The following is a 15,636-nucleotide window of genomic DNA, read 5'->3' on the forward strand; positions in this document are numbered from 1 at the left end:
TCTTCTGTTTATTAAAACGTAGTCAATTTGGTTTCTAATTATTCGATTTGGACGGTCTCCTGGTGATTTCCAAGTATATAACTTACGAGGTGGGAGCTGAAACAATGTGTTCATGACGACAAAACCGTTCTCCTGGCAGAATTCACACAGCAGGTCGCCTCTTTCATTTCTAACTCCAAGGCCGTACTCTCCAATTATAAGACATACAGTGCGAAAACCTATTACAAACTTTTTGCAACATGGCGGCCAGTGGAGACAAGGGTGGTGACCTCACAAACTAGAGCTTAAGCTTATACTTAAACTTGTAAGTCGTTTATGATGCAATTATTTAAGTCGTTAAGATCGTTCTAGGAGGTATCATGCAGTAGTAGCTTATTATTGATATGTGCCTGATATTGGTTAATATCTGAAGAAGGTGTCTTGTTGAGTACTGTTACATCTTTAATGTTTTTTGTCATTTATGATGTAGTCGATTTCGTTCCTTGTTCTACCGTTTGGACTTTCCCAGGTCCATATTCTGTGCATTTTTTTGTAAAAGAAGCTGTTCTCTTTGAATAAATTATTCTGGAGTAAGAATCCTAGTAGCGTTTCTCCTCGGTCATTTCTTCTTGGAGAAGCGCAATTTTCCCAAGGTTGTTTCTAGCTCAGCTTCTTTTAAAGCTATTTTTGCGTTGAAATCGCCACATAAAATTGTAAATTGAGTACGAGAATCATTACGCGCAGTAAATATATCGTCATAAGGTATTTCGATTTCTTCGTCTATGAAAAGGACGTGGCAGCCAGAATCATTGCAGGAAACAGGGTATATTACTCATTAATGATTGTCCTTAAATCAAAAATACTCTCAATACCAGTAAAAATAAGAGTGTACAAGACAATAACCCGTCTCACAATAACGTATGGAAGCGAGACATGGAATCTAAACCAGCGGGAAACGACAAAATTACTGGTAGGTACTGAAAAGAAGAATACTGCGGACTATATGGGCCTTGCAGAGAAGAAACAACACGAGAATGGAGAAGAAGATACAATGATGAACTTCAGACAGTATATGGAGATGAAAACATAGTACGCTACATTAAAGCAAACCGAATAAGATTAGCGGGCCACGTACTAAGATCGAGTGACGAAAGACTCCTGAAAGCCACATTCTGGAAAAGGTCCGATGGCAGAAGGTCAGTTGGTTGCCCAAGAAAGAGATAGAAGGATGCAGTAGCCAGTGATCTACGCAAAATGGGAATACAGCAATGGGAAATAGCTGCTCAGGACCGACAACAATGAAGGCAAATAGTAAACGCAACCAAGACTCACATAGAGTTGTAGAGCCAAATGATGACGATGATGATTTCTTCGTCTGTATGGTCTGTTGTTGGATCGTATACTTGAATAATTTTGAATTTATTACTACTCGGAATTTCAAAAATTTAAATTACAGTCAATTTAAATCTGATCTGAAATCTATACCATGGAGAATAATATATGAATTGCCAGATATAGACAGTAAAGTCGATTTTCTTACTAATAATATCATTACTTTACTTGACATACATGTTCCATATCAGACTTTTAGAATCATAAAGAAATATGCTCCATGGTTAACTAATACCATCAGGCAATTAATGTTAGATAGGGATAAAGCACTTACTGCTTACAAGTTAACTAGAAATATAAATCAATGGAATGACTACAAAGTATTGCGTAACTTAGTAACAGCCATGACTATAAGGGAGAAAAAATCATATTTTAAAAACATACATGATCAATCTTCTAAAGATATGTGGAATAATTTAAAATATTTGGTAAATAATTGCAAAATCAAAAATAACTTTGAAATTAAAAACGTGTGGAATGCAAATGAGATAAATAAACACTTTATTGAAGTCATACCAAACATGAAAGCAAACATTGATACACAAATATTCTATGAAAATAACTTTAAGTATTCCCTCAGTTCTTCTCTTACCTTTAAAACAGTATCTGAAATTAATATTTTACATATTATTAATAATATTAAAAGTAAAGATATTGGTGATGATGGTATTAACATATTAACGCTTCAACTGTGTATTCCATTTCTTCTACCGTATATCACACATATCATTAACTTTTGCTTAACAAATTCAATTTTTCCCACTAAATGGAAACGGGCACATGTTATTCCGTTACCGAAGACTAAAAATACAGAAAGCATGAATGAATTAAGACCAGTAAGTGTACTGCCTACATTATCTAAAATTTTGGAAAAGGTGATTGATATTCAGTTACAAACGCATTTAAAAAATAACAACATAATCCCTATGATGCAGTCCGGTTTTAGGTCCAGATATAGCTGTCTTTCTGCTTTATTAAATATTACAGATGATATTTTTAGAGCCTATGACCAAAACAAAATATCAATTCTAATTCTTCTAGACTACTCAAAAGCTTTTGATACAATTAACCATAATTTGTTATTCTCTATTTTAAAATATTAGAAGTGAGAGCAGTTGATCTAATGAAATCCTATCTTTCTAATAGATGTCAAGCAGTAAAACTTAATCAAAATATTTCTTCATTTCTAGATCTTAATACTGGTGTGCCTCAAGGATCTATATTAGGTCCAATTTTATTCTCTATATACACATCTAATTTTCCTTCTGTGTTTTTGTCCTGTTCACAACATTATTATGCAGACGATACCCAACTCTATATGTCATTTTATCCAAATGAGTGTGATCAAGCGGTAAATGCAATAAATCATGACCTTCTTCAGCTGCAGATTTTTTCTCAAAATCATTGTTTAAAATTGAATACATCAAAAACTCAGGGTATCATTTTTGGGAGGAATCTCCATAGGAAAATATTTTTAGAGAATTATGCCAATCGAATTATCTTAGGAAATGACAATTTAATTTTTAGCAAAAGATTAAAAGCCTTGGGGTTTGGTTCGACGAAGATTTAAGGTTTACATATCATGTAATTATTTGTTTACAACGAGCTTACGCCATTTTAAAATTACTGTATCAAAGCCGCAATTTATTAAGTAAGGTCACAAAGTCATTATTATGTTATGCTCTGGTATTATCAAAATTAAATTATTGTGACGTGCTTTACAATGCGTGTCTCACTGAATTTGATTCATGGAGAATACAGAAATTGCAAAATTCTTGTTTGCGTTTGATTTTTGGCATCAGGAAATTTCAAAGGATAAGTCATGTTTTCACTGTAGTCAAGTGGCTAAATATGAAAAATCGTCGGAAACTCCATGCTTTATGTTTTTACCATAAAATCATTCAAGAGAGAGTTCCACCATACCTGTACAATCGAATAACTTATAGGACGGACGTTCATAATCTTAATCTTAGACACAAGAATACCCTCATCTTACCTAAACATACAACATCCTTTTTTAAACGTTCATTTTCATATTCAATTGCTTGCAATATTAAAAGTTTGTCCTACAACATTAAAAATCTGTCTAGAGTCAAGTTCAAGAGATTAATTTATGAGCAGTTGTGTTCAGCTAACATTTCAGCTAGTAATTTAAAAATTTAAGAATTAAAAAAAATAAATAGTTTATAATTTATAAATTTAATATGTACTTAATATTTTTATGTTTTATTGTAAATACAATTTCATTATTTAGATATAGTCTATCTATCCTATTTTCGGGGGGTTAGGTGGAAGAGCAGTTGTGTGCCGCTGTTGCACAGTGGTACACAAACTGAATCTCGCCCTACTGATATTATATTTCATTGTAAAGAAAATTTAATCTGTTGTTAATAAAGACATTTATTATTATTATTATTATTATCTACTGTTCAACTTTAGAATAAGATATTCCACTCTAGATGGTACACTTTGGATGTTTATTAGCGTGTTCGCGTGATTTTTAGGAGCAAAGAAACCGATGCCTCCAACTAATGTAGTTTCAGGGCCAGTCTGATAGAATATTTGCCCTGATTTCTGTGTTTTTGAAGTTTCACCTCTTTTTCTAACTTCGCTGATACCTATGACATCCCATTTAATTTTATTAATTTCAGTTTCCATTTCTTTGAATCTCTCTTCGGACAGTAGACTTCTGGCATTGTAGAGAAGTAAGACGATTAATTTAATTTGTTATAGGTAATCCTAAGTTCTAGTGTATGTGAGTGTATTTTTTTCTTCTTTCTTAAATAATGTTATCTGCATTTTATCCATAACTTTCTTTAAGGTTACCAACAATTTACAATTTTAGTCCTGACCTGAAAAGAGATACAATCAGTCATAAAAGTATCGTTATGTAGTCATTGTTATGAACACAATTGCCGTAATTTGGGTTCATTTTGTTGTAGAGGAATTTCTTAATAAATACTACTAAAATTTGGCCGAATTGCTATTAATTCCTACAAAGCTGCCAAATTAAGTTAAAACGAGCTTTTGTTACGCCCCATGCACGAACTATAATAAAATTTATTGTTCTATTTTAGGACTAAAAGGCAGATTTATAAGTTTCTGCTTATTAAATGAAGCTTTGGCGTAAACATGTTTAATGGTCACAAATTTTTTTGCAATTTTTATGAAAGATACCACTATATTACAATATCTTTTATAATACCCAGTTTTTGATAATATAAATGATACTAAGTGGTCAGTCTTTATCTCACGGCTCTTAACTTATTACAATTAAGATTCATAACAATAATAAAAATCAAATTTAAAGTACCTGTTAAGTCTTACATTAAAGCAGAATTTTCTTGTTCTTTCTTTCTGTAAGCAATTAATTCTGCTTGTTAATTAAATATCATACTGATACCTCTATGGAAGAAAAAGGTCATCTTCTGGTCGAATTGACATTAATCCTTTTTCCGTCTGCTGATTTATCTCTGACTATTTGGACCACTTTGGTCTCTATATTTTTTTTTTATTTTATATCAATGATGTAATAATACTTATATATTTGTAAATACTTATAAATTAAATTTCAGGTAATTTTTTACACATTAATTCTTATATGTACTCCTTATATATTCTTCTTCTTCTCATTGCGCCGTCTCCTTTCGAAGGTTGGCGATCCAAATGGCAATTGTAGTTTTGGAAACTTCTGAGCGAAAGATCTCTGCGGATGAGCGGTCGAACCATCTCCTCAGGTCTTTCAGCCACGAGTTCTGGCGTCTTCCTACTGATCTTTTGCCCTGTACTTTTACTTCCAGTATAACTTGAAGTAATTCATATCTTTCGCCTCTCAGCACATGACCCAAGTATTGCATTTTCCTCTCTTTGATAATTCTTAGTAATTCTTTTTGTTTACACATGCGACGAAGTACCTCAACATTAGTAACTCTTTGTACCCATGGAATCCTCAACATTCGTCTGTATATATACATCTCAAAGGCATCTATTCTTTTTTCTATTTCAGAGTCCATTGTCCAACTTTCACAGCCATACAGTAAGACAGATAAAACGTAACATCTAATCATTCAGATTCTAAGCTGTAGACTAAGGTCTGATCTTGTAATTCTTAATATATATTCTTATACTCCTTATATTCATTAAAATTATGTTAATTTTCCGGGATTTTCCGAGATTTCCGGGGGGGGGGTGAAAATTATGTCAGCTAAATTTAAAAAAAAGTAGTGAATTTCAAATGGACTCAATTTTTCCGGGGTTTCCCATATTTCCCGGCCAGTGAAAACTATGTATTTATTCATATTTCGACGAGCTACCCCAGATTAAAAAAAAGAAGCTACTAGCTGCAATGGAAGCCGAGATAATATAAATTTTTCCTACGTGTTTCAATCTGAAGCTCCGATCTCAAAAAAAAAATGGAGCTCAAACAGTTCTACCATCCACTTTCCTATGACGATCTTTCGAAAATACCTTTGTTTCGAAGGGCTGTAAGTTTCGAAAAATTTGATGAATTTTATAGCTATAAGTTTCAATATAAAGTTTAGATTTTCATTCAAAATTTGTGCAAATTTTACTTGTTAGTGTTTATAAACGACGGAGATATGATTTTTAGAAAATAGTCCCTAACTTCGTTTCTATTGGTCATAGAAGGTTTTTTTTTAATGTAAGTTTAATATGATTGGCAGATTTGACGCAGGAGGCGGATTGGCAGGAGGGACGGATGCTAGAGGACATTAGGTAGCCGTGTGTGAGTTTTGAATGTCCTATCCGAAGTCGTCTTATCACAATGAGATCTCGTCTTGAGAGGGCTGAATAGTCAAATGTAGGCTGACTGGTTATTGACGGTTGTATTTCGTGTAAGATCGAACGGTTAGAGTTCCAATGCTGCTGCCAGAGGAGTCTGGTTCTTCTTTTAGTATATGATTTTAGGTCCTTACAAATTTGAATTTTATCGGTGATTTTAGGTGATGCTCTAGCAAGTTTAGCCTAGTGATCTGCAGTTTCATTGCCTTCTATACCAATATGAGATGGCAGCCAGATTATGGTAACTGTTATGTTTTGGGACAAGATAATTTGGTAAGAGTCTAGGATCTTTTGGACGATTGGATGATCAGTAAATATATTTTTAATAGAATGGATTGATGGTAAAGAGTCTTTGCATATTGCAACCTGCTTATTAGGTGGAGATATATGGTTAAAAGCTTGTAATATACTAAATAATTCGCCAGTATGAACGCTGCTGACGGCTGGTATAAGTGATGCCTTAATTAGAGAATGAGAGGTTGTAACAGAGCAGCCTACTCCTGTGTCATTTTTTGAGGCATCCGTGTATAATATTAGGTCGTATTTATTTGTATCTATAATGTCTTTAAATGCATTTATAATGATCTCTTTCGGATGTTTATTTTTATCGAAGTTGGTGAGCGAGATGTTAAATTTGGGCGTGGACATGATCCAAGGAGGAGATGGAGGGAGATAAAGAGGAAGGGTATGTGTAAGAGAGATATCATTAAGTGTCTGTGCTAAAATTAGTGGAATAGGTTTTATTGGTGGTAAGGAATTGGTATTGTGTAAATTATACGTGGACATTACAAATAAGGGATGCACTGGATTAGAGGGGTTGGCTGATACCGATGCTGCATAAGAGAGTAGCAGTTGTTTTCGTCTTATACAAAGAGGAGGTTCGTTAGCTTCGCAATAAAGATTATCTACAGGACTAGATCGAAAAGCGCCAATACAAAGACGAAGGGCTGTGTTGTGAATTGAGTTTAGAAGGTTAATATATGTTTTGGAGGCGGATATATATATATATATATATATATATATATATATATATATATATATATATATATATGTGTGTGTGTGTGTGTGTGACAACCATAATCTAGCTTGGAGCGTATTAGTGATCTGTATATTTTAAGAAGTGAGTTTTCGTCAGATCCCCAATAATGATGTGATAGAGTTTTTATTTTAATTACTATTTAACTGGGAATAAGCCACAATTAAAGGTTAAAATACGTTTATTGACGTTTTAATTTCCACTTCGGAAATCGTTCTCAAAATACAAACATTAGTAAATTAAACAAATTTTGTTTTTGTTACTTAGTGAAAAATTCTTCTATTAATTTAATTTTATCTGACTCATCTATATTGACAATTCAGACATACATTATACATTTTAAAGTAGACGACTTTAAAATGATATTGCCAATATTGTTGAGTTGCGTTCCTGGGACGACTTTACTTATAAGATAGTTCATTCGATTACATGAAATCAACTTTAACTTGAGAATATCCGTCAGAAAAGATCATAACATGTAATTCGTCTTTAAAAAGACAAATACATGCCATGATGACAGTAAAATTCTCCTGTTAGTGATTCCATAGTAAATTATGAGGGAAAAACCAGGAAAAAAACCTCATAATACTATCCCGACATGGTAAGTATCTGATCTTGCATTTATTTTACCTTCAATAAATACCAAATTCCGATTTTATATGTTTGTTATTTAAAAAATATAAATGATGTATTCTCTATATGTTACTGACTTACCAATACTGGTATTTTCTTTTTAATAACTTCCTCTTTCAATATGGGTAACCAGATCCTACTACATTCTGCCGAGGAATTCGCGACACAATTGGTCTCATTTAGCATAATTAGAGCCGCTTCTTTGATTTTTCTCTTTTTACCATCCGTTTCTTTTAGGACTATATTTGAATCATTCCATTGAACCCTATGTTCATTATCCCATGCATGTTTACATATTTGAGATCTATCAAATTCTCTATTTTTAATATTAAAATTAAAATACGTATTTTAACCTTTAATTGTGGCTTATTCCCAGTTAAATAGTAATTAATTTAAAATGCCACAAGAAAATAGCTTCAGAACAATATTAAGAGTTTTTATTATGTTTAGTCTTATGCTCGTTTCTCCTTTTATTGCAAATATATGTTGCTTCCAAGTTAGTCATGAGTCAAACGTTAATCCGAGAATTTTGCATTGTTTAACAACAGGAAGAGGGACATTGTTGATCAAAATAAGTGGAGAGGGAGAAGGGGGACGTCTACTAAAGTTTATAATTTTAGATTTTACATAGGACAAAGATAAAATCAAATTTAATTTAAAAGACGGTAATTCCTCGATGTTCAAAATGCATTAATAACATTTTATTTTGTTAATAAAAAAAATTAATAAAATTTATAAATTACTGCAAAAAAACTGCTTTTTTGCAAATATCTGCGTAAACTATTTATCAATTTTAATTTAAAAATCGGGAAAATAAAGATATTCTTGATATAAAAAAATGATATAAATATTGTTTTAGTTAAATATAAGGAAAAAACTTATAGACCAAACAAAAAAACCAAATTGTGACCATAAATTATTGTTTAAAAAAAAACGCAAGGTAAAAATACGAGTACTTTTTTATCTATTCGTCTTCTAGTAACCCCCACCTATGTCTTCAGATATCTGCGAAAAATTGTTCGTCTTTTTTTTAACCAGACTGGGCTATTTGTAAGTGCACAGTAATCTTTGTTATGCTGTATTTATTTCATTTGGTCACTCAATGTCTCGTTTAGTTTGTTACTCATATTAGCGCTTCATTGTTTTTTTCTTAAAAATCACGTCAAACAAAAAAATAAATCCAGTTAAAATATACAAATGTTAAACTTTTTTGTTTTGCAAAATATATATGTACATAACAGATTTCAAAATCAATTTAAAGTATCAACTGGATCTCGCTATGAAATGGCCTGATTTTCTCTTCAATATATCCCAATATTTACTGATGGTACCGCAGTGATCCTTCGAATATATCATTCAATTTATCAACAAAACTAAAAACGTGATTTTAAAAAAAGTCACGTTCAAACGCCAGAGCCGTATCGATTAAAAATAAAGCACTGCCATGTTCACATGTCGCATGGTTTGAAACAGTGGCCACACGCGAATTTTTTAAAATAAGATTATTCTAAATATTGTATTTAAGTAAGTGAGATTACACCACAATTGATTCTAATTAAAATTTTATGTTTATTTTTGACGTTTTGCTTTTCAATCCGAAAATCGTTTTCAAAAACAAAACATCAGTAAAAAACAAAACGTCAGTAGTACAGATTTCTTTGTTCAGATGGCGTTAGGATTTTAAATCTAAACTAACATAAAGCTTTAAATTATTTTGTAATAAATTCTACCTTAAAAATTATTATTATTAATTGAACGTATCGTTTCATGAACAAAAATATGATTGAAATGTCAAATGGTGGTAGTTTAGATTTCTTTCCTAGATGGCGTCGTTAGTTTATGAATAAACGGCGTGACTTGTCATCATAGCCTTTTATATAGATAGATAGTTCTATTTTTGGTAACTGATAAATATTGACATAGAAATATTTTATTTTATTCTAATTATATTTTGGTCAATTCCCAAAAATTAGAGTAATTAAAACTGTATACTGAACCAAGTGGAATAATTACCAATGTATAGATACCAAGTATTGGAATCTATATCCTTAATGTAAATATTACACCACATAATAGTGTGTGGTCTATCATTGGTCGTGTGTATTTCAAAAAATTCTATCTAAATTCCCTACAACTTATCCCTTTGATTTATTTTCAGATCCTGCCTCCGTGGAATGCCAAGAAGTCTGGAAATATTTCTTTTAAGTTTCGCACGAACGAAGCCAATGGATTGATACTTTTCAACGGAGGAATTAGGCCACCTAGAGTGAGTATTTCTTTAGTTCTAATGATTTTCTTGCACTTTTTAGCTGGATTAGGAGTGATTTTCTCTTTGGAACAAATTTAATTAGTGATTGTAGGGTATTAATCGATGTTTTTAATTAGAAGGATTTTTTTACTTCAACTCTCTTTGATAAAATACAAAATCTGTGAAGTCAGAAATGTAATATATCTTGCTAGATGATTTATAATGTTTATATAAGCTTAGTAATGTAAAAATGTAAGGAAAAAGCTTGTCTTTGCACTATGTTAACGTAAAGTTTTCTTGCGGTATCACGTACCGCGTGTCAGTGCTTACGTTTCTAAAATTAAAAGCAGTCCAGTGAATTATTTCGCTATTAGTATGGCAGTAAGTTCATCCAATAGTTCTAAATTTAGTGGCAAAGGTGTAAAACTTTCAGATGATGATTTTAAGGCTATTTTATCTCAATGGGCTGACGAAGTACCTAGTGATTTAGAATATTTTAGTAATAGTGTTATAAGTTATATTGTGTAAATGTGTAATAAGGTGTAATAAGTTATATTTAGATGGTAAAAATCATTTTAAGTGCTATACTAGAGAACCCTCAAAAAATGTAAGAACTTCTTGACACAATCTTGTAACAAAATTACCAGCTGTTCGGTCCAAAGATGTAAAAAACCAAACTAACATTTTTTTTATTTTCTTATTTTTGAGGATATAATACAAGAAATACTTAAATGGACAAATACTAATTTTTTTCCAGTTAATCTCTGTTCACAACTCTAACTTCTTCTTCTTGATGTGCCTATCCGTTACGAATGTTGGCGATCATCATGGCAATCTTTATCTTATCTGCAGCAGCGCGGAAAAGCTGCACAGATGTTGTATTAAACCAAACGGTTCTTTAACCGAGATATTCTTCTTCTTCCTGGACCTCGTTTTCCAAATATTTTTCCTTGCAGGATGGCTTGACGGAGAGCATATCTGGATTCATTTCACATAATATGTCCGAAGAACTGTAACTTTCGAGATTTGATGGTGGTCAGTACCTCTCGGTTCTTATTGATTCTTCTGAGGACCTCCTCATTTGTGACTCGGTCATTTCACGCGATCTTAAGCATTCTCCAATATAGCCACATCTCAAATGCTTCCAGTTTTCTACACATATCTTCGTTTAAGGTCCACGATTCAACACCATAAAAAAGGACAGAGAAGAGCATCGCAGCGTTCTTACTTTTATATCAAGAGAGAGATAACTCTAACTTAAACCTGGTATAATTAAATCTTCTTGGAATTCAATAGAGGACTGATCGTGAATGTATAGACTCGGATCAATTTCTTCGCCACTGATGCCTTTTGCTGACTTCTTTGGTATATCTTGAGAAGTTTGGTTTTCTGTCAAGGTAGGCTTCTAGATACTTGACGACTTCTTCTGCCTGAATTATGTTTTTTCTCATCCTTAATTATTCGACTGGTATTAGTGATATAAGTGAAAAATGTGAGAAATTGTATCAAGAATACAACGAAAGCAAAGAGTGGGAAATTTCGGATTTCTGTGCAGTTTGGATGCAGCCAGACGACAAAAATGGATGAAAACTGTGGAAAATTAGACTTTGGTAAATCAAGCAAAAAAACATGGCCTTTGCTTAAAAAACTTGGTAGTAGCAGATTCCCAACTAGAGACAAAGTACCAATAGCTCCCAACAGAGTGGCCTCCTACATTGTAGCAACCTCAAGAGTACCTACTGATCATGATCACACCACAAAATAAAACAAGAACTAAAAATACTAAAGTATGTACGCCCGCCTACATCTAAATATTCTGCCGAGTTTACTCCAGAAGAAATTATTTCAGCAGTATCAGAATTTAAGTCTAGAAAGGCACCCGGCTCCACTAAAATCCATCCAGAATTTTGACTCAACTGTGGCAAATATGCTAGAAAATGGCTGGCTGATTTCTATACAGATATGATAAAATCAGGAGAAATCCTCCATTTACTAAAAAGGCCTCCATTAAAGCCATATTAAAGCCAGGAAAGTTAAGTGATCATCCCCAAAACTGTTCAAGCCCCAAAGCAGGGTTCAGACCTAACCTCAGCTGCACAGATCAGATCCTATCCCTAACAACACATATTGAAGCAGGTTTTTAAAGAAAGCAAAAAACATGCGTTGCTTTCATTGACCTATCAGCTGCAAAAGATACTTTCTGGAAACAATGACTAATCTGCCAACTAATCCGTGCTATCCCGTGTCAAAAGGTAAATAAACTCACTGATAGCATGCTCACCGACAGACCTTTTCAAGTCAGAATGGAAAACTTTAAAAGTGTCTAAATGAAGCTCAGCAATGGACTGCCACAGTGATCTGTTGTGGCATTCTTACTGTTTAATGTATACATAGCAGACCTACCTGGAACAACTTCCATCTGCCAATGCAGAAAGACATAATAAGATGGATATTCCAGAAACAATACTAACGGATGACCTTGGCGTTATGGGAGAATACCTTAACAAATAGAGGTTACGGCCTAATGGAACGAAAACCGAAGTGTGCTGTTTCCATCTGAATAATGCCCAAGCCAACAAAAAAATTCTCCGTTCACTTTGAAAACGGTCTGCTCACTCATAAATGAACACCAAAATATCTTGGAGTGACTCTGGACAGAATATTAAGTTTTAAAGAACACCTACAAAGAACGTCAGCAAAACAGAAAATGCGAAATAATATCCAAAAGCTATGTGGCACCACATCCGATAAACAAATAAGTGCTATAAGTAATTGACATCTCTAGTCCTTTGAATCAGCACTTACACGCTAAATAGTGCCTCTCTTTTTACGATTTTCCACAGGTAAATTTACAGATTAATCTTTAAATAATAATTTCCTGAAAACCCCAAAATTAACCCCTATAACAAGGTTGGTAAGATTACAAATTTTAAGTAGTTTACCAATTTCAAAAATTTTAAATTTATAACCTTAAAAATTATTTAATTAGGATTTAAGTCCTGATAACTTACAGATGTTCAACAGTAAAAGATCTTTAATGGGGAATTATTTTTGTTACTTTACTAACATTTTTAAGAGGTCATTAGAATAATGAAGGCACTATATTTACGAATGGTCTTTACATAAATTTCAACATAATATTTTTATATTTAATGGCCCGATATGTCAGATTGGAGACCACTACTTAAATATAAAATATTGAATGTATTCAACTAGATTTTAGGCACACCATTTCAAATTCACCACTATGTTTTTTTAGAATTTCTGACTGTTGACAATGTTGAAATCTCAAGTAATATATTACGAGTAAACCTTTACGTTGGCTTTTACAAAAATAAATATTTTTAATATTTAATTTTCTTGCAGAAAGGAGAAAATATTGAAATATCCAAACTAAGATTTAACAAGCTTCAAAAGGCACGTTCCTTTATAAGTCTCGTTTCTCATAAATTGAAAAGGCATTAAAACGCACCACTTTTTACGTTTTTGAGGACAAATATTGGAAATTGATCTGTAAAAAGAAATAATTTGAAGAAAAGGCATAAAAAGCATCAAACGGAATACTATTTTTTTATGTTCATTATATACAAATGTTTTTGATCCCATATAAATTCTAATTTAAAAGGTTAATTGGGTAAAAAATTATGTAATAAAAAAAGAGATAGGTAATAAGCTAATTTTTTTAGACTTAGTTAAAGTAACCTAGTTTTATATGATTTTTTGGTGCATAAATTTCTCCGCAGGTAATATCTGCTATATTATACAGTTCTTGTAGTTGACCATGAACAAATTCCCCTTCGTTGGCTCAGTGAAGATGTTCGTTCAGTTGTAATGGAAACACCAAATAATAGTAGCAGAGTTTATTCATGAGACGTACACTATGGGTGTTGACCCGGGATTACTTTGAGTAGAGATTGTTGTTCTAAATTGTTAAATTGTAATAAAAAAAATCTTGTTAAATTGTAAGATTGTAAAAGTTGGAAGATTTGGTAATTATTCAAAAACTTTTTGTTTTTTGTGTTCTTAGACGTTGAGGATCCCTCGCTTCTGGTGGGTTCTGCAATCGGTCCTGTCCTTTGGCTGCTCTCGGCTCTAATATGGCTCTCGGCTTTGGTACTGCTCTCGGCTCTAGTATGGCTCTCGGCTTTGGTACTGCTCTAGGCTCTAGTATGGCTCTCGGCTTTGGTACTGCTCTCGGCTCTAGTATGGCTCTCGGCTTTGGTACTGCTCTCGGCTCTAGTATGGCTCTCGGCTTTGGTACTGCTCTCGTTCTCCCGGGTCTAGTGGTCTCTCTCTGCTACTGAGGGTGTTGCTGGCGTGGACTGTATAGGCTCTCTCAAACTTCCTTGAAGTATTCTGTTTCTCGATAGGACCATGAACAATATCTGCTATATTATACAGTTCTTGTAGTTCTACTTCACCGTTACCTTTTTTGCTCTTATTACACAATTGAATTTGCATGTCTCTCTATAGTCTTCATTAGATGTTTTTCCAGTTTTAATGACTTTTTTACTTATACGATCATACAGACGGGCAATAAATGTATTAAAAATAAGTAAGGACATACATCTGTGTTGTAAAACGTGTGGTATGCTGACATTTTAATGCTATTAAACTAGTGAAATAGTACTTATAATATAATTGAGCACCTACAAAATAGATGGATTGGTTAGATGAAGAAGAGGAAATTGTAGCTGTTATTGCGGCATTTGTGCTACAATATTAGTCCAGAGAGTACTAGGTTCATCCTAATTTGTACGTTGTACAAAAAATTATACTTTCCTACAGTTATTTGTTCTAATAATTGTTCCTCCATATTTAATTGTATAAATATAATAAACATGTAAACAAACACGCGGGGCGGCGGTCTCATTCCTGAATATAACCTCGTGTTGATGTTTCAACATTCGGTAACACTCTGACGAAAATCTGACCACTTTAGATATTGAAAACAGGCGTTTATGAAATTTTAAAGTGTATTTTCGGTCTCTGACAACATAATAATATGTATAGATTTATTTAAAATAACGTAATAGATATTTATAAGACACTTATATAATATGTCCTTAGCTTAAATCTTTTAATTTCTTTCAACACGTCTTCTAGATTAGTTTGATTACCTTATTCATGCCTTTTACATTCCATGTTTCAAAACTCAATTACCTTTACAGAACCTTTACCTTGCAGAAAATCTTTACTGTGAATCTAATGAACCTCCTGTATGGCTTAGGCGAGACAACCTTCTTCTCTCCTATGCTGCTGCAATTTCTTCCAATCCGTCCAATCCAGTATATCATTTAATTACATCATTACGCCATCCCCATTACAACCCTCCATGCAACTTAATTATATATTCTATTCCTAGTCTTCTACAACCGTTACTAAAAGATATAAATTTGTCTGAAACCAGAACTCTACCATTCTCCAATAATCCCTATTGGACCAACATACTCCCACATCATAATATTTCTCTCACCAAATTTAACAAGGAAGATACCAGTATTAGTACATTAAGAATTCTCTTTCTAGAACTTATAAACAAAAATAA

At 32.7% G+C, this 15,636-nt stretch overlaps 1 protein-coding gene across 1 annotated transcript in view; it reads left to right on the top strand.

The window, feature by feature from the left end:
* Positions 1-15,636, top strand: part of LOC140449240 (neurexin 1-like) — a 412,155-nt gene that overhangs the window by 238,012 nt on the left and 158,507 nt on the right. The window contains exon 7 of the mRNA XM_072542432.1: positions 9,999-10,106. Coding sequence (XP_072398533.1) covers positions 9,999-10,106 — 108 coding nt within the window. The remainder of the gene's footprint in view (positions 1-9,998; positions 10,107-15,636) is intronic.

This window comes from Diabrotica undecimpunctata, chromosome 8, assembly GCF_040954645.1.
Source record: "Diabrotica undecimpunctata isolate CICGRU chromosome 8, icDiaUnde3, whole genome shotgun sequence".
NCBI classification, from domain to species: domain Eukaryota; kingdom Metazoa; phylum Arthropoda; class Insecta; order Coleoptera; family Chrysomelidae; genus Diabrotica; species Diabrotica undecimpunctata.